Source organism: Varanus komodoensis, unplaced genomic scaffold (assembly GCF_004798865.1).
Source record: "Varanus komodoensis strain SLA01 unplaced genomic scaffold, ASM479886v1 scaffold84, whole genome shotgun sequence".
Taxonomy (NCBI): domain Eukaryota; kingdom Metazoa; phylum Chordata; class Lepidosauria; order Squamata; family Varanidae; genus Varanus; species Varanus komodoensis.
In genome coordinates, this window is record NW_025336531.1 from 1553669 (window position 1) to 1572988 (window position 19320).

At 39.3% G+C, this 19320-nt stretch overlaps 1 protein-coding gene across 6 annotated transcripts in view; it reads right to left on the bottom strand.

Moving 5' to 3' along the window:
• Positions 1 to 19320, bottom strand: part of RPTOR (regulatory associated protein of MTOR complex 1) — a 405549-nt gene that overhangs the window by 346067 nt on the left and 40162 nt on the right. For all 6 annotated transcript variants that reach the window (XR_006417225.1, XM_044456423.1, XM_044456421.1 and 3 more), the window contains exon 2: positions 12847 to 12949. Coding sequence is in view for 5 of the 6 variants with exons in the window: in XM_044456423.1 (XP_044312358.1) it covers positions 12847 to 12949 (103 nt within the window). In the remaining variant the exon portion in view is untranslated. The remainder of the gene's footprint in view (positions 1 to 12846; positions 12950 to 19320) is intronic.

Consider the following 19320-nt stretch of genomic DNA (forward strand, 5'->3'; position numbering starts at 1 on the left):
GGCCTTCTTTATGGTCCAGCTTTCACAGCCATACAATGCAACTGGGAAAACCATAGCCTTGACTATACGCACTTTTGTTGGCAGGATGATGTCTCTGATTTTTAGTATGCTGTCTAGATTTGCCATAGTTTTCCTCTGCATAGGAGCAAGCGCCTTTTAATTTCTTGGATGCCGTCCCCGTCTGTGGTGATCTTGGAACCCAGGAAAATAAAAGTCACTACCTCCATCTCTTCCCCATCTATTTGCCAGAAAGTGAGAGGACCGGATGCCATGATCTTAGTTTCCTTAATGTTGAGTTTCAAGCCAACTTTTGCACTCTCCTCCTTCACCAGCATCAAGAGGTTCTTTAGTTCCTCTTCACTTTCTGCCATTAGAGTGGTATCATCTGCATATCTGAGGCTGTTGATATTTCTCCCAGCAATCTTAATTCCAACTGGTGATTCATCTAGCCCCGCCTTTCTCATGATGTGCTCTGCATATAAGTTAAATCGGCAGGGCAACAGTATACAGCCTTGCCAAACTTCTTTCTCAATTTTGAACCAATCAGTGGTTCCGTGTCCAGTTCTCACTGTTGCTTCTTCACCCGCATATAGGTTTCTCAAGAGGCAAATAAGATGGTCTGGTACTCCCATCTCTTTAAGAACTTGCCACAATTTGTAGTGATCCACACAATCAAAGGCTTTAGCATAGTCAATGAAGCAGAAGTAGATGTTTTTCTGGAACTCCCTAGCTTTCTCCATGATCCAGCGTATGTTGGCAATTTGATTTCTAGTTCCTCTGCCTCTTCGAAATCCTGCCTGTACTTCTGATAGTTCTTGTTCCACATACTGCTGGAGCATAGCTTGTAGGATTTTGAGCATAACTTTGCTAGCATGTGAAACATTCTTTGGCATTGCCCTTCTTTGGAATCAGAATGTAAACTGACCTTTTCCAATCCTGCGGCCACTGTTGAGTTTTCCAAATTTGCTGGCATATTAAGTGTAGCACTTTTACTGCATCATCTTTTAAGATTTTGAATAGCTCAGTTGGAATGCTGTCACGTCCACTAGCTTTGCTGTTGCTCAGACTTCCTAAGGCCCATTTGACTCCACATAACAGGACGTCTGGCTCGAGGTCAGTGACCACCTCATTGTGGTTATCAGGGACGTTAAGCTCTTTCTTGTATAGTTCTGTGTAATCTTGCCACCTCTTCTTAATATCTTCTGCCTCTGTTAGGTCCCTGCCATTTTGGTCCTTTATGATGCCCATCTTTGCATGAAACGTTCCCTTCATATCTCCAATTTTCTTGAAGAGATCTCTGGTCCTCCCTATTCTGTTGTTTTCTTCTATGTCTTTGTACTGTTCGTTTAAGAAGGCATTCTTATCTCTTCTAGCTATTCTCTGGAATTCTGCATTCAATTGGGTGTATCTTTCTCTTTCTCCCTTGCCTTTCCCTTCCCTTCTTTCCTCAGCTAATTGTAAAGCGTCCTCAGACAGCCATTTTGCTTTCTTGCATTTATTTTTCTTTGTGATGGTTTTAGTTGCTACCACTTGTACAATGTTGCAAACCTCCGTCCATAGTTCTTCAGGCACTCTGTCTATCAAATCTAATTCCTTAAATCTATTTGTCACCTCTACTGTATATTCATCAGGGATATGATTTAGGTCATACCTGAGTGGCCTAGTGCATTTCCCTACTTTCTTCAATTTAAGCCTAAATTTTGCAACAAGAAGCTCATGCTCTGAGCCACAGTCAGCTCCTGGTCTAGTTTTTACTGACAGTATAGAACTTCTCCATCTTTGGTTGCAGAGCGCATAGTCAATCTGATTTCTGTGTTGACTGTCTAGTGATGTCCATGTGTAGAGTCATCTCTTGGGTTTTTGGAAAAGAGTGTTTGCTATGACCATCGTATTCGCTTGACACAATTCTACCAGCCTGTGCCCTGCTTCATTTTGTACTCCAAGGCCAAACTTGCCTGTTAGTCCAGTTATCTTTTGGATTCCTACTTTAGCATTCCAATCCCCCATGATGATAAGGACATCATTTTTTGGTGTTAATTCTAGAAGGTGTTGTACGCCTTCATAGAACCGGTCAACTTCAGCCTCTTCAGCACCAGTGGTTGGGGCATAGACTTGAACTATTGTGATGTTGAATGGTTTTCCTTGGATTTCAACTGAGATCATTCTGTCTTTTTGGAGATTGTATTCCAGTACTGCTTTTGCTACTCTTTTATTGACTATGAAGGCTACTCCATTTCTTCTGAGGGATTCTTGCCTGCAGTAGTATACCTGATGGTCATCTGAATTAAATTCACCCATTCCTGTCCATTTTAGTTCACTGATTCCTAAGATGTCGATGTTCAGTCTTGTTATCTCTTGTTTGACCACATCCAGCTTGCCTTGATTCATGGATCTTACATACAGAGATTATCAACACAGAAATACATATATGACCAAAAAATATAGAGAAGAGCTATACTCCTCCAAAAATCATATAAGGTCCCATGTGATTTTTGAACATCAAAATATCTTGCAAATATGTTGACTGGAGGTGGAATTTTCTTATTTTTTGAGGAATTCGGCAGCCTACAATACTACATGCAGATGAGAATATTATACTGGAAGGTTCTTCATGAACTGATCGCTGCTAAGTGAATCTACATAACCAAAACCATTATTGGAACTACATGCCACAAACAAGTAGATCCGCTTACTTTGAACAAATGGGTACAGAAATTCCTGAAATGTGAAACTAAATTTTGTTCATTAATTAACTTCTGTATTTCTGCTAATTTTAGCATGCTGCTTTTACACTTTTGAAAGAGATTCACAGCCTCAAAATCAGTCTTTAATGACTATTGTAGATAGAGTGCATCTCACTGAACATCAGAAAACAATAAACACATTTTACAGGAAATGAGGTAACTATATTGCAGAGTTGTATAGGTTTGCTTTCAGTGATGTACACTTTAAAAATGCCTGTAATATATTTCAAAATATATAATGTCTCTGCAATTTTCCCCCCAAACCCTGCAGCTATGAAATAACCGCTTTTTGTTGATTTAGCCTGTAATAACCCAATTAAAGTGTCCCAACTAGTGCAATGGAATGAATGGCCGTTCTTCAACATCAGAATGCATATTCTGGTTAAATTAGATTCTTTTCCCATTATTTTATTGTGTGGTACATTGTTTTTACTCTACTTACTCTGAATTAATATGCTTCTTTGATATTTAACTCCATCAAGTATTTAGCTCTTAGTTCTTAATTTTTATACATATGGCTTCAATACATTTAGCTTTGAAAAGAAATACAATTTCCAGAAATAATAGAATACCTTTTCTTTTAAGTTCGTGTGTATGCATATCTATGTTTGACACTATTTGCTCTTACTGACACATTGTGCCATTTTGGTCAAATTTAAGGAGAACAGACCAGCTCAGTATTGCTTTACGGTTTGCCCATTGCTAGAAACCTTAATAAACCCTTCCACATTGTCTGCCTTGGTTTGATGCACAGCCTCCATTAAGCAGTGCATAAAAAGAGATTGGGATTGCACTGCTTCTGCTCAGTATTCAACTCATTTATACTACTGTTAAACACCCCCCCCCCGAATGCTAGAGGGCATCCATCTTTCTTAATGACATTTTCTGCATTCTTATCATGACATTTAATGCCTGCTCATAAAGCAAAACCAAAATAAAGGACAGGTGCCTTTTCTCTAAAAGGGAAGAGGAAATACTATGTGAACACTGCGTATTACCTGGAGTGAAAACAGCACACACCTAACCACCATAGCCTCTCAAAAAGATGAATGTGATAGTGCTTTGCAGTTCCTTCCAGGCAAATTACCAAAGATATGTACATCTATTCTTCACTCTCCTTTAAGACATAACTGTTTATTCCAGAATTAATCCAGAGGGAGAGGGGGCAATTTAAGGGAACACAAAAGGAACAGAGTACAAAAACATTATTTACAGAGCAATACATTCCAGGAGGAGATGGTGTTACAGAAGAGGGATTGGCTCTACCTAAGCCCTGCCAGGGTTGTACCAGGAAAAGAGGATGTTTGGAAGGTCTCTGAGGCATGAGATGGCTTCCTCAGTCAGTGCTTTTTAATATTTCCTCTGTGCAGAGTATAATTTTTGCTCCTTCCAGGGGCATGTTGGAAGACCAAGGAGACTTTGGATCTCCAGCAGATCCAAAGCCTCCCTGAATCCACCCCAACATACCCCTTCCTTCCCTCCATGCACACACAACTTCTGACACTGCAATGAGGTGGTCACCAGTGGCAGACCTCTTTCACCTTCGGAGCAGAAGATCCTATATCAGAAAGGAAGGCCCACAATATCAACTGCCCCTCAGCTACCTTTAATGATCACACCCTTAGCATTCGTTGAATGCTAGCATATTCTTTAAAATGTGCACAGAACTACAGTTAATATGGGCCTCTCTCTCTCTCTCTCTCTCTCTCTCTCTCTCTCTCTCTCTCTCTCTCTCTCTCTCTCTCTCACACACACACACACACACACACACACACACACACACACACACGCAGCAGTACCAGGTGCTGGTGAATGTTCAACTCAACATAACCTTACTTCAGGGATGATTAATCCCCTGCGTTCCTTCTATTGCCCCTTACTTAAGATACTAGGGATCCAAGAACACAAAGCACATGGAATAAGACGGCATCATACCTTCATGCCCTTCTTTAACTGGATTGCTGTAATGCAGGTGTGAGAGGGGAAATGCGAAGTGTTGCTTCTTCCAGCATTTCCATTTTCACAGTAAGAGGACTACAGCAGGAAATCTGGACACTTCTGTAACTCCCTACTGTTTGGGCCTGCACGCACCAGCAGCCCTTACTCCTCTGTCACTTCCACAGCACACAGAGCAAAGCAAATGGGAACTTAAAAGAATCTAAGTACCAAGGGCTGCTGAAAGGTAATTGTATGGTGGGTTTTTTCTGTTTGCTGGAAATGCCAAGGGGAAAGAGAGGACTCATCACAACCATATTTTATACTTGGTGCACTGATTTCTACAAATTTATAACAAATGATTGTTGAAATACTTCACATACTAGTATTATTCCACTGCTGTTATTACACTTGTTTGTGGGGTTTAGACTCTAAGACAGAAATCTATCGTTACTTCTACACAATGAAACAACTGCACATAAAACTGTAAGCCTCTGTTAACAGCTCTGCAGTAAATGCCAAAGTCACTTTTTAAAACCTTCTGTCTTCTTAGAAACTGCGTTAAACCTTATGTTGCAGTAGTTTTAAGGGATAAGAAAATCAAGCAAAAACTGTAAGCTACTAAGAGAAAATATGCTAACAAAACCAACAAGAGAGTCTGTTTTTTGTTAATCTAAAATAAGCCTCTTTCACTTATTACACTATTTCACAATCATGGAGCAATGCAGTCTAAGATATTATTAGAATTATTGTCCTTCTTAAACAACAGACCCCTACAGGCAGTCTCAGAACAATTTTCTTATGCAATATTGCAACACATTAGAAAATGCCACATTGGAGAATGAGGGGCTGCATTTACACTGAAATCACACATATATGCCCTTCCGCCCCTTGAGATCAGCAACAGATGCCCTTCTTCGGGAACCCTCTGTGAATGATATTAGGAGGGTGAGTACCCGGAGGAGGGCTTTCTCTGCGGTGGCGCCCCATCTATGGAATGCGTTCCCCAGAGAGGTCCGCCTGGCACCGTTGTTATTTGTTTTTCGGCGCCAGGCTAAGACCTTTTTATTTAAAACTTATTTTAATTGTTAAATTATTTAATTAATAGGATTTTAAATTTTTAGCCGAGAATGCACCGGGGGTTTTTAAACAATTTTTTTTAAATTTGTTGTACTGTTATTATTTATGTATTTATGTATTTTTTGTGAGCCGCCCCGAGGCTTTGTTGCAATGGGGGCGGCATAGAAATGTTTTAAATAAATAAATAAAATTAATATTCATTAGACAACAGTTGCGTTCAGAAAGTCATGCTCCCCCCCCCCAACAAATCAACTGATCAACATTACAAGAACCCATTCATTTTAACTTTTAATACTGTTAAGAATGACTCCGTAATTTGTGGCACTGGACCTTTAATGAAGCACTTGTAAACTGATTTATAATGAACCACTTGTTACTGATTTTATGGAGTATTTACATACATTGACTGGATTGCCTTTGAAAGATAAAGTGAGGTTGCTTACACGTAACTATGTTTTTTCAAGTGGTCCTATGTATATTCACACATATGGGTTCCTTGGCACACATGGCATCTTGCTAGAACTGACCTTTTGAAAGCAGGAATCCATATCCACCCACACTGCTTATGCTCAGAGGCATGGTTCCCACCTTTGCAGTCAGCTTCCACAACTGTCAAAGAGGCCAGATACTAAGGCACACACTCAGACAACCATTCTGATGAATGAATGTATACATAGATATCACCAGAAATCAAATAGACTGTAATTGGAAGCAGTAGATGGAGAAGCTCTGTTCCTCTTGCCAAAAAACAAGAATGGGGTCAGATTGTGGTAGTGACCATGTACTATTAATATCAAAAATCAGAGGAAAGTTGAAAAAGATCAGTAACAAAAGCACAATGTCAAAATACAACTTAACATTCCTGCAGAATTTTAACCCACTGAAGGAACACATTTTCATTACTGGACTCCACGACCATGAACCTGAAGAACTATGAAGCCAGATACATTGTTATGGAAGAATTCCAGAAGATAATTCCTGAAGCAAAAAGAAAGGAAAAAGCATAAATAGATGCCAGAAAAAACACATTTGCTAAGGTCAGATGAGAAGCAAAAGCAGAAGGTGACAGAAATAGTGAGAAATTTGAATGCCACATTTCAGTAACTATCACATACAGGCAAAAAGACTATTAGAATGATCAGTGCAAAGAAATAGAAGTGAGCAACAAAATGCAAAAAAGAAGGGGAATTCAAACCTCTATTAGGAATGCTGAAAACCCAACAGGACAGCATCCTATCCAACCAGGGCAAAATAAAGAAAATGTGGAAACAATATACTGAAGAACCATACAGATGAGATAAATGGATGACAGACCTCTTCAAAGAGGAACCCTATTAGGAAAAAGCCTGCAATATTCCAAAATGAAATGAAAGCTGCTCTGAAAGCATTTGGAAGGCATAAAGGACCTACAATAGCTAAGATACCAATAGAACTATTCCAAGATGCAGGGACTGCATTAGTCCAAATCCTAACAAAAATATCCCAACAATTACAAAAAGCAATGGTCCAGACTGAAAACATTCAATATACATTCTATTCCCCAAGAAAGAGATGCAAAAGAGTGCAAGAACTACAGTTCCATTGCACTAATTTCCCATGCAAGCAAAGTGCTATTTGAAGTGATGCAACAAATAATACTGTCCTGTATGAAGTGAGAAATGCCTGATGTTCAAGCTCTATTCTGAAAAGGTAGAAGCATTCAAGGCCATAACATGAATATACATTAGCTAAGAAGTTCAGAAGAACTTCAGTCTATCCTTTATATGCTACAGCAATGTCTTTATGTGGATCACAGTAAGCTGTGGGTGGTCCTAAAAGAAATAGGTGTGCCTCAGCACTCAATTGTCCTGATGTGCAACCCTGTATTATGGACAAGAAGCTAATGTTAGGATAGAATACAGGGAAACAAAATGGCAAAGGCATCAGACAATCCATACCTGTTCAATCCATACACTTAAGGAAAGCTGGATTGGGATCAGGAGGAGTGAAAATTGGCCAATGACTGAATTGAAGATGTGCAGATGATTCAGTATTACTGGCAAAAAGCAGCAATGAATTGATATGACTCCTGATAAGAGACTGCAAAAGTAGGATGGCAGATGAATATTAAGAAAACCAAAATCATGACTACAGAAAAATTACAGAACTTCACTGTCAGCAATTACGAGCTTGAAATTTTTAAAGGGTTTTTAATACTTTGGCTCACTCATTAATTCGATGGAGATGGCAGCCAAGAAATTAGAAGAAGAATGAAACTTGGAATGACAACTTTGCAAGAATTACAAAATATCATTAGGTGTAAAGATGGTTCACAGGAAACCGAGGCCAACATTATCCATGCAGAAGAAAATGGATGTGTTTGAAACATGGTGTTGGCTTTGAAAATACCCTGGATTGACAGAAAGATGACCAAGTAGGTAGGTTCTTGATCAAATCAAACCAGAACCTGCCCTTGAAGCAACAATGACAAAACTGAAGCTGCTGTATTTTGGACTCACCATGAGAAGTCAAGACTCACTAGAATACACCATGATGCTAGGCAAGTTGAAGAAGATGAGAAAGACCATAAAGGAAGCAACAGCCTTGAATTTACATGAGATGGGCAGAATTGTGAAAGACAGAACTTTTTGGACAGCACTCATTTATAGGGCTGCCATAAGTTGAAGCCAACTTGATGACACATAGCTGTAGTAGCACTCGCACATGGCAAGCGGGTCAGAGTTGACTGGCTGGATGTTCTTTTGAAAGTGTCAATGGCCTGCTGGCTCTCTGGGCCTTAATGATGTATCTGTCAAAGCCATGAGCTGAGGAATTTTAAAATCCAAGTTGCAAATAAAATTTTTGTGCTGTGAAAGAAGGTTGGGCTACATCAGCAGATATATATACCTTCGGTAGGAAAGGAGGAGCAATGCTGTTGCCACCTAATGAGATATAATGTGCATTTTCTGAATCTTATCGTTCCTGTCACTTCCATGAAAAAGGATGGATCCCCATTTCTCAGTCAAGTCTCCCAGGAGAGGCCAACCACACACAGACAAGCATGTCTTCAAAGAGCAACAAAGCCCACTATTGATTTCATAATAGAATCTGCCATATGCAGGACAGTGTTAATTTGTTCCTTCTCTTGACAGTGTGTGAAAAATTCTTTAGAGCTCCCTCTGTTCCTCACGAAGGTGATCAAAGGAGGTCACAGTGCTCAGAGAGAATGCTACCAGAGACAAGAATGATCTTCTCATAGATTTTAACGTATGGCTCTTGTGATTGATAGGCATTGCATGGGTCTTTGCTATGTAGCCTTCACTATGATAGAACCAGGGATTGGTTGCTTTAAAAAGAATTCCTCATCTTGGACCTTGGTATAAATTCTCTCACCTGGATGTTGGTAGCATCCAGGAAAGCACTTTAAGAACTATAAATGACATATGGATAGCTACCATAGTTGAGGTGCCTTAATACAGCTACTTATACATGGAGTTCTTAATAGGGTCTCAGGGTTACTGAAATGCAATAATGATCATAATAATTTCAACACCTAGAGACTTAAACTTATGGTTTATCCATTCTGAAAATTAGTAAAAATTTCCTGACCTTAGAGAAGTGCAACAATGGAACCAATGACTTAGGGAGGTTGTGGACTCTCCCACAGTAGGGGCATTCAAAGTGCAACTAGGCAGCATCTGAGGGGCATGGTTTAACTTGGTGGCCTGCACTGAGCAGGAGTGAAGGACCCAATGGCCTTCTGGCCCCTTCCAACTCTACTATTCTAGAATTCTATGAAATCAGAAGGTGGAGCCCTGATCCCTTGGGATCCACAGAAGATGGAAGCAATGGAGGAGGTCAGCTAAGAAGCTCATTGGAAATACCCTATGCCTGAGTAACAGAGATTTTTAACAAGTGCCAACACAGTAGAGGTGGTATGCCCCTTTCAGTATAGATGCCAGTACCAAGATGGCTGGAACTAAGACCAACAGTGCTAGGATGATATACCATTTCAGAGCATGAGTTCTAATGGAAGGGTTCTGGTAGGAAACAGATTTTTTAAATATATCAGTTTGGGTCAGCTTCTTGGGAATTATGGAGGAAACAGATCAGCACCTTTGAAAGTTCCGAATCCTACTAAACCAGGAAGACAGACATTATTGTCTGTAATAATTCTCTAACAAAGATCAGGCTCTACTTCTGTTGAAGCTTTGACTCTTAAAGGGACTATACCTCTTTTAGCAGCTTCAGGTTGTAGTGATGATCAAGTGATTGTGACATGCTAATTTCTTCATAACCTTAGTTCTCAAACTCTGAAGGCAGCAATGGAGTCTTCTTTGGATGCAAGACTGTATATACAGTTTCTCCAAAGAAGAACTGGGTTCTGGGAAGAGCACATGTGTATGTTGAACAAGTACTCTCAGTACCAAACATGAGGCCATTGAGCCAAGGTTAAGGGTGCTGGAAGAACCAGTGTGCATGTTATTGATAGGAGTTACTGCAGCTGAGTTGGCATTTGAAACCAATCATTGAGGTAGCAAAGAACCAACATAAGGTTTATGCTAGTCAAGTCTGATGTAGTAGCAGTCACTGAGTCAGCAACATTCCTACTAGTACAGCGAATGCTGATCACAAGCATAAGGTGAAAAGAGAGTATCAGTGGTAAGTAGTCTGTGGCCAAGTTAATTGCTCTGTACTTCCTTTAGGATAAATGTATGTAGAGTCCTTGCAGTAGCAGGATTCTGGAGATGTTCTGCATAAGTATGGGGATCCATGCCATCATAATGAATCCTGAGACACTTGATTGTACAGGGATTACAGAGAAAGCAAATTGATGACCTGCACTTAATCCACTGAAGGAAGGCCCAAAATAGGCTGCAACTTATCAAGGACAGGTACAGACAAGGACAACACTGGTGATGGGAACAGAAGTCACTGCTGGTGTTACAGGCATCAGTACCAGTACAACATCAGTTTGTGGATCAGGCTGTATTTCCAAATGGTACAGGCCTTAACTTTTTTCTTTCACTTCTTTGGCTTTTATAAACATAAGGAAGCGTGCTCCATCAGACCAAAGGCCTTTCTAGTCCAGCCCTCTTTTCAGACAGTAGCCAACCAGCTGCCAATGGGAAGATCCAAAGTAGGACATGACTGTAATAACACTCTTCCACTCATTTTCTCCAGTAATTGGCATATATATGAATACTGCAACCAGTATTGGAAGTAATCTGTCACAATCCCAACTAATATCCATTGATAGCTTCATACTCCACAAATGTCCTGAATTCCTTTTAAAGCCATCCAAGTTGGTAGCCATCATTACATTGTGTAGTAACAATTCCATAGTTTAACTATGCATTTTTTCAGAGTACAGTAAAACCTTGGATTGTGAGCATAATTCATTCCAAAAACATGCTTGTAATCCAAAGCACTTGTATATCAAAGCGAATTTCCCCATAATGTTCAGTGTAAATAAGGTTAATCCGTTCTGTAACTTTTTTTGTTTTAATCATAAAAATTTGAAGCAGGCACGCTCGGGGCAGGGGGAGGCGGGCATGATCACGGGCACGCTCAGGGGGGCGGGAGGCGGGTGCGCTCGCAGGCACGCTCGTGGGGGAGATGATGCTGTACTCACACCCGCAGCAAGAGAGAGAAAAACTGGCACTCAGTTGTGACTTGACGCTCGGCAGGCAAAGTGCGTTTAATACTCGTACTGCAAGACATTGCTCGTTTATCAAGTTAAAATTTAGAAATACTTTTTGCTCTTCTTGCAAAACACTTGCAGACCAAGTTACCCACAATCCAAGGTTTTACTGTAGTTTCTTTTACCTCTCTTGAGTCTCCATTAAGTTTCATGGGATAATCATGGCAAGGGGCAGCATAGAAATGTTATAATAATAATAATCATCATCATCATCATCATCATCATCATCTCAGTTTCTAATATTATGAGAAATGGAGAGGCTGTATAACACAAAAGCTGTGGTGTTTGTGGGATATATGCACCTGCCATTCTCAATATTTAAATTTATGAGTTTTTTGGCACAGAAACAGCCTTGGTCGTCCTGTATGATGACCTATGCTGGGATAGTGCAGGGGAAGTGCAACACTGTTGATACTGCCGGACCTCTCACTGCCTTTCAAAACCATCATCGATAGTCTCGTTCTGGGGCAACTGTCAGGACTGAGAGGTACTGCACTGCAGTGGTTCTGCTCTTGCTTGGAGTGATGTCACCAGATGGTGATGCTTGGAGAATACTGCTCATCCCCCATGGATTCTCCAGCACAGAATTCCTCAGGAGTCTGTTCTGTTCTCCATACTATTCAACATCTATGTGAAACTGCTGAGTGGGGTCATCCAGAGTTCTGGAGTACATTGCCATCAGTACGCTAATGGCATGCAGCTCCATATCTTTTTCTCATTACCAGCAAGTGAGGCTTTGTTCATGCTAAAATACTGCCTGGCTATGACAATGGACTATATGAGGGCCAACAAACTGAAATGCTGCTGGTGGTTGACTCCTTTCACTGGAGGGAAGGTGTTGCCCTCCACAAAAAGGAGCAAGTTCACAATAGCTTGTGAATGTTCCTTGATCCACCTTTGTTACTTGAGGTTCTGGTAATCTCTAAATTAGGTTACTGCAATGCACTCTCCATAGCACCATCCTTGAAGAAGGTTCAGAAGCTGCAGCCAGTGCTGAATGCATTAGCCAGATTAATAATTAGGATCCACAGGTCCGAACATGTAACACCAGTTGTGGCCTGCTTGCATTGGCTGCCTAAATGCTTCCAGTTCCAATTCATGGTGCTGGTTTTAACCTAAAAAGCTTTCCACAGAGACATATCCAATCACCCCAGGAAGCTTTCTGGCAGTATGATTTGAGGATAGCCCTCCAATTTGGAAATTATTACCCAAGAGATAATCACCTTGAGCCTATATAGATACCTTCACAGCAGCCATTAATCACAAAGAAGATTGAAGATATAGGGGGTTCTACCTAATGTTACTCTCACTGAAGACTTGTTCAATTCCCTATTCTACCCACACCTAGACTGTCTCAAGACATCCAGGCTAAAGGCTTAGGTAAATAACAATCAAATGGCTCACCTATCCAGCATTCAAGACGGGCACAGGGAGTTGTCTTCACCACATCAGGAGGGTCCACACCAACATTTAGGCACAAGACTAAGGCAACACTAACCGTCTTCATCTACAAAAAAGGAAGTGTTGTGATCAACAATTTGTACAAAGACAAACCTCTACCTTATCAGAAGACTCATACATATATATAAATACTAACACAAGATAAAAACTAATTAGACCAATTGTTTTTATCTAATTATATAACACAGTCCCAATGATGGAATGTTCAAGTTACAGGTATGAAATGTATATATTCCTTGAGATTCTAAAATGAAACATATTGGCTGTCAATTCTCATCCTAAGCTAAAAGAAGCAACTGAAATTACTTCTGAAGCAAGTCCACCTTTAAATTTCAGCAAGTTTCTATCAACACCTGTAGCTGGATGGGAAACAAGTTGCTTATCAAACAATAATATATATTTCTGTTGGACTTGTGCACAGACACTGTAGGAAACAGATGATGAAATGGAATCCTTTCAATCAAGAAAATATGTGTTTTGACTATATAAATGTCCAGTGATGCAATTATTGTTGTGATTAAGTATATATACAGCTAAGAGCTGAACTCAATTCTGTCACCACATCTATAGCAGTCCTTTTCATTTATTAGACTTTGAAAACCCATCTGTTTTCTTAGGCCTTCTTTTGATTGTGTTTCATTGGGCTGTTTTTGGTTTTCAGCTGCAGTGGTGTGTTAGATTTTAGCACAGCCTGGGCTGGACAGTGTTATCCGTTGTTATCGTTGGCACTTCTTAATTTTATTATTTTTTGTTTTTATTATATGAAGTTAACACATTCTAACTTTTAAAAGAATTTTAAAGGTATCAAAATATGTTAAATGCATAAACAAAAATCAACATAGCTGTTAGTAGAAAGAGCTTTCATATCCCTACCATGCATTCTCATGGTACTTTTAAATGTATCTGAATAAGACATATCAGCATGTAACCTACAGCAAGAAAGAAGTTATGGATGTATAAATTCCAGTTTGGACAGTTAGGAAAGAGTTTGTATGTCACAAAATGGTGGTTCTTTCAGGCCACCAATGCACCACAAACAAGTAATATAAGTATGTGCAGGCAAGCACACTAGTAAAAATGTTAGGATACTTTGCTCTGTGGACCGATGAGTAGGTTGATTTCTGCATATTAGAAAAGTGGCATTAAAATGTTTTCAATAATAATTAACAACACTGCATCATTTCTACTGAAGTCTATTTCTATCCAATGCACAAATCCAATAGTGATTGAGGAAAAGACAAATCAGTTTTCTTCTTGTGAGTCAATATAGATGCTGTCAGGACTTGCTTTACTTGTTTCTATTTCTTTTGAGAATAAAGGGGAGAAGTTACTGTTTGACTCTAATAGTTTTTTAATGTATGCAAAAATAAACACAAAAAGGATTCTACACAGTCATATGCTGATCTTCAGCTCTATTACAGGGTTGAGAAAAAAACTGTCAGCTCATCTTTTTACAGAACATATATCACAGGACTTCATATATGTGTTATAGCCTTAACGTTCTTGTTTCTAAAGTCCTTAGTGCAGATTCATAGAAGACTGATTGCCAGTGGATCTCTGCCAAGCATCATGGATCAGGAAGAGTCCAACTGAAATGCTTTATTAAAAAGTAATGGAAAGACATTATTCAAGATTCCCAGATCAATAATGCAACATAGCAAACTTTGCCTTAAGTGACCACTCAGGAAGCTAGCAAAACAAAAAGCTCCTGAATTTTGTTTTGATACAAATCTGAACAGTAATCCCTTAAATGAAAGGACATCTATCACAGATAGAACATGAACTACAGTTTCACCATCCATGTTCATCACACAAGAAAGCAATTTGTTTCCAAGCACACTGTATCTTATCACAACAAGGCTCTGGGCTAAGGACCTGTCTAAACCACATTCTTCTTGCACATTTATTTATTTATTTATTTATTAAAACATTTTTATGCCGCCCCATTCGCCGAAGCCTCGGGGCGGCTTACAAACAATAAATAAAAGCAATTATAAAATAAATCACACACATATAAACATTAAAAATCCAAAAAAATACAATATAAAATAAGGTTGATTTAATATCAGTTTAACATGCATTCTATCTCCTTTATCTGCAAAAGCCAAAGATAGGAAATGCTGTAGTTCCCACTTATTAAGTTTTTCTATCCTGTCCCCTACAAATGTCTCAGGATGGCTTACAATAAATAAGTAGAATAAAACAAACCCCACAGCATCCAACCATTAATATACTAAAACTCCAGTTAAAATCAATTAAACATGAAAATAGCAGGAAAATATAAAGGTTTTTGCCTGACACAGAAAAGAATATAACTTATCCACAGGACTCCGTTATTGTTGTGTTTGGTAAAGCTACTAGTAATAACACCCTTGGGCTTATGCACACAATGCCATAACAAAAACCTCTTCTCTTCATGCTTGCTTTTTCAATGCACATCTGGGCTATCACTGGATTATGCGATATAAATCAAGCCCTGCAAGATTTTTTTTTTCCAAACTGATCTTCAAATACTTATAGACAAGCAAACAGCACTCAAAGAATTGCCCAGTGATTTTGGCATAATCATTGTATTATGACACAAGAAAGGAGCAAGAAGGCATTATATATAGCAATTCAAAACCAATGTACTGGAAGGAGTATGAACCAAAATGAACAATATAAGATCAGAAAATGTGACAACTGAAAGGGAATGGGGGGTTTTCGCCTTCCTGATTGGATGCTGTATTATCAAGCTTCTGTCTTAACATGGCTAAAAGAATGGATAACCTTAAGAAATAAGAGAATCCTTTATCTTGAAGGGCATGATTTGCAAATGGGCTGGCATGCTTATCTGTGGTATGAGAAGTGTAAGGCACATGGTTGCTTTTTAAACCATTAGAAAGTCATTAATGTCGGTGTGGGAAAAACTAAAGACAAAACTGTACGCTAAATTACCAAGATGGCTTTCGCCTATGGAAGCTCTTGTACATCAAAATGCATTGAATTTTGATATGATTGTGAGATATGATGATATTGTGGATAATGATGGAGGATTGAAACCAAACCAAGAACTACAAGAGCAGGGAATTAATATTTCTTGGTGACATAAGGTTCAAATACAATCGAGATATGTTAAAGATTATAACATGTGGGGTTTTTATAAGGAGTTAACAACATTTGACCAACTGATCTTAAAATCAGATGAGAAAATGATTAAAAGATTGTATAATTTTCTTTTGGATAGGAGAATGGAAGATGAACAAGTTAAGGAAACTATGATAACGTGGGCACAACATTTTGGATACAATATTGAGCTACAGAAATGGCAAAAGCTGTGGGAAAGAAATATTAAAGTAACATTAGCAACCTCATATAAAGAAAATTTGTATAAAATGTTTTATGTTTCCAAATATGTCAAATGGATGTTGGAAATGCAAACATAAACCGGGTACTTTTTATTGTATGTGGTGGACTTGCAATAAGGCAAAAAATACTGGGTTAAAATACATAAATGGCTAGAGGGAATGTTACAAAAACCTCTAATATTTAAACCTGAAGTTTTCTTATTAGGCATTGTACCTGATGATGTTGATAATCAAGCAATGTATGTGATTCTACATGTAATTACTGCAGCGAGGATTGCATTTGCCCAGCATTGGAGGAGTGAAGAACTACCTACCGATGAACTGATTTTAAAAAAGATCTTGGACTGTGACAAAATGGACAGATTGACTTTGTCTCTGAAGGAGAAAGAGGATACATACTTCTATCAAACTTGGAATTCTTTTTATTATTGGCTAGAGAAACGAGACTATGCATAGACTTAAACATGTTTATGGATTGCCATTAAGAAAACAGTACGGGGGGCTGACCCAGTAGGTCTGATGTTTCTGATGATTGATGATTTTTAGGGGGTTTTTTGTTAGTTAGTAGAAAAAAATAATAATAAAGCTTACTTTAAAAAAAAAGAAAATTTGGCAACTGCTGAGACAGCTTGAAGTCCCAGGCACCAGCCTGTAAAAGCAAGAAACCTTCAGTGACTGAAGATAAACTACTTAACTCAGTAAGAGTCTCAGAGATAAAGGAATCTGAAGTAATAAAGTATAACAAAAAGATAGAAAAAATAAAACATTTTATAATTTCACAATAAAGAAACAAAAAATAAAGATGAAATTAAAGAATGTAGTCAAGCACTAAAGGCAGTCACTTTAAACAGCTTCTGCAGATCCATCTATATCAGGATGGGAAAAATCAGAAATACACGTTTTCCCCAGGTAAGCCCTATCCAACTCTAAAACCTACCTACCTCAAAGGTGGTTGTTGTGGGAACAAATGGAGAGCAGAAGGTTTGGACCTGAAGGTAGCATCTTGTTCAATAGTCCTACCCAAACATGCAGCCATCCCCACATTCACAAATATGCATGCAGAAATAGAGAGAGTAAATACTTAAGTCATGTCCACAGAACAGATGCTACTCCTAAGCAGGCCTGACCCATTAGGTTGCCCACAGGCATGAGAACATTTACATTCAGTGCTGTGCACAAGTATTCACATACACCACTTTGACTTTTCCACAGTTTATTGAGTTACAGCCTGCAAGAGAAAAGGATCGAACTGACGTTACTACCACTTGATATACACAAGATACTAATGAGACACTGCAAAAAAAAAAAAAACCTTTTATCGTGGCACAAAATTAAGTATTTTATTTTTATTTTTTTATAAAATTAAGTAAATAAAAACAAAGTGGCATGTACAGTTTGCATAAGCAGACACTACTCTTGAGTCAATACTTGCGAGAAGCACCTCTGACTACAATTACAGCGGTAAGTCTTCTTGGATAAGCTTCTGTATCTAAATCCTGTAATGTCTGTCCACCTTTCCTAGCAAACTGCTCCAGCCATGTCAGGTTGCATGGGGACTATTGGTGAACGGCAATTTTCAAGTCTTGCTGCAGATTCTCCATTGAACTGAGGTCTAGGCTTTGACTAGGTCATTCAAAAATATTCAGGTTTTTGTTTTTAACCCATTGCAGCATTACTCTTACCAGGGGTTTAGGGAAATTCTTTTGCTAGAAGGTGAACCTCTACCCAGAAGCAGATTTCCCCATCTAGAATTGTGCTGCATTTGGCTCCATCCAACTGGCCCTCAATCCTGATCATTTTCCCAGTCCCTGCCAGGAAAATCATCCCACAACATGATGCTGCCACCACCATGCTTCACCATCAGGGGGGCATTCTCCAAACAATGAGCACTGCTGACTTTGTACCAGAATTTTTTTGCAGGAAGGCAAAATGTTCCCTTTGGACTTACCAGACAAGAGAACCTTTTCCCATGTATTTGCGGTCTCCCCAACATTTCTTTCTGTAGGCTCCAAATGGGCTTTGACTTGTTTCAGCAGTGGCTTTCTTCTCACCATTCTCCCATAAAGCCTAGTTTAGTGAATCAACCAGGTGAGTGCTGGCCTATGAACAGTTTCTCTCATTCCAGCTACAGATCTCTCCAGTTCCTTCAGAGCAGGGGTCCTCAAACTTTTTTAACAGGGGGACAGCTGAAAGCTGCCAGCGATGGGTGCGGGCCGCCAAGGCGGTACGGGCGGGGGGCATGGGCTGGGCCGGGCAAGGCAGGGGCGTGCATGCACAGAATCGTTGGGCATGTGCACAGCAAACTGCTGGCTTGCTTGCGAGGAGATCCTTTTCTCCAAGCGAGTCCAAAACGATCTCCGTGCAAACAAGCATGTGCTCACATGTGGTGAGTCCAAAACCTCTATGACAGGCTGGATAAATGGGCATGGCGGGCCAGATCTGGCCCATGGGCCGTAGTTTGAGGACCCATGCTTCAGAGGCACCATTGGCCACTTGGTTGCTTCTCTGACTAAGACCTGCCTTATCTGTTCTCTTTAGGTGAGCAAGCTTCTCTAGGCAGAATTGAGTCATGTTCTTCCAATTTGGTATAATGGATTTAAAAGTACTCCAGGGGGATGTTCATTTGTAATCTGGGATTTTTTAAAATAATCAAACTTTGGTGCTTCTGCACAACTTTATCCTGCAATTATTTTGATAGTCCTCAGTCCTCATTATGCTGTTTATTTAGATACAATCCCCAACAAACTTGGGGGGCTTCCAGAAACAGTTGCTTTTAATATGAGATCATGTGGCACTGCAATTGCACAGGTCAACTCCATGCAACTACCTACAGTACATGACTTGTGGAGGCAATGGGTTGTACCAAAGCTAGGCATGTCACAGTAAAATGAATACTTTTAAAACCGACAAGTGCCAGTTTGGTTTTGTTTACTCAACTTTTGTACAATAAAATATTTTGCGTCATTACAGTGCAGAGTATCATGCATACCTCAAGTGGTAACAATACCAATTCAATTCCAAGTTGTAACACAACAAAATGTGAAAATATCACAGGGAGTGAATATTTTTG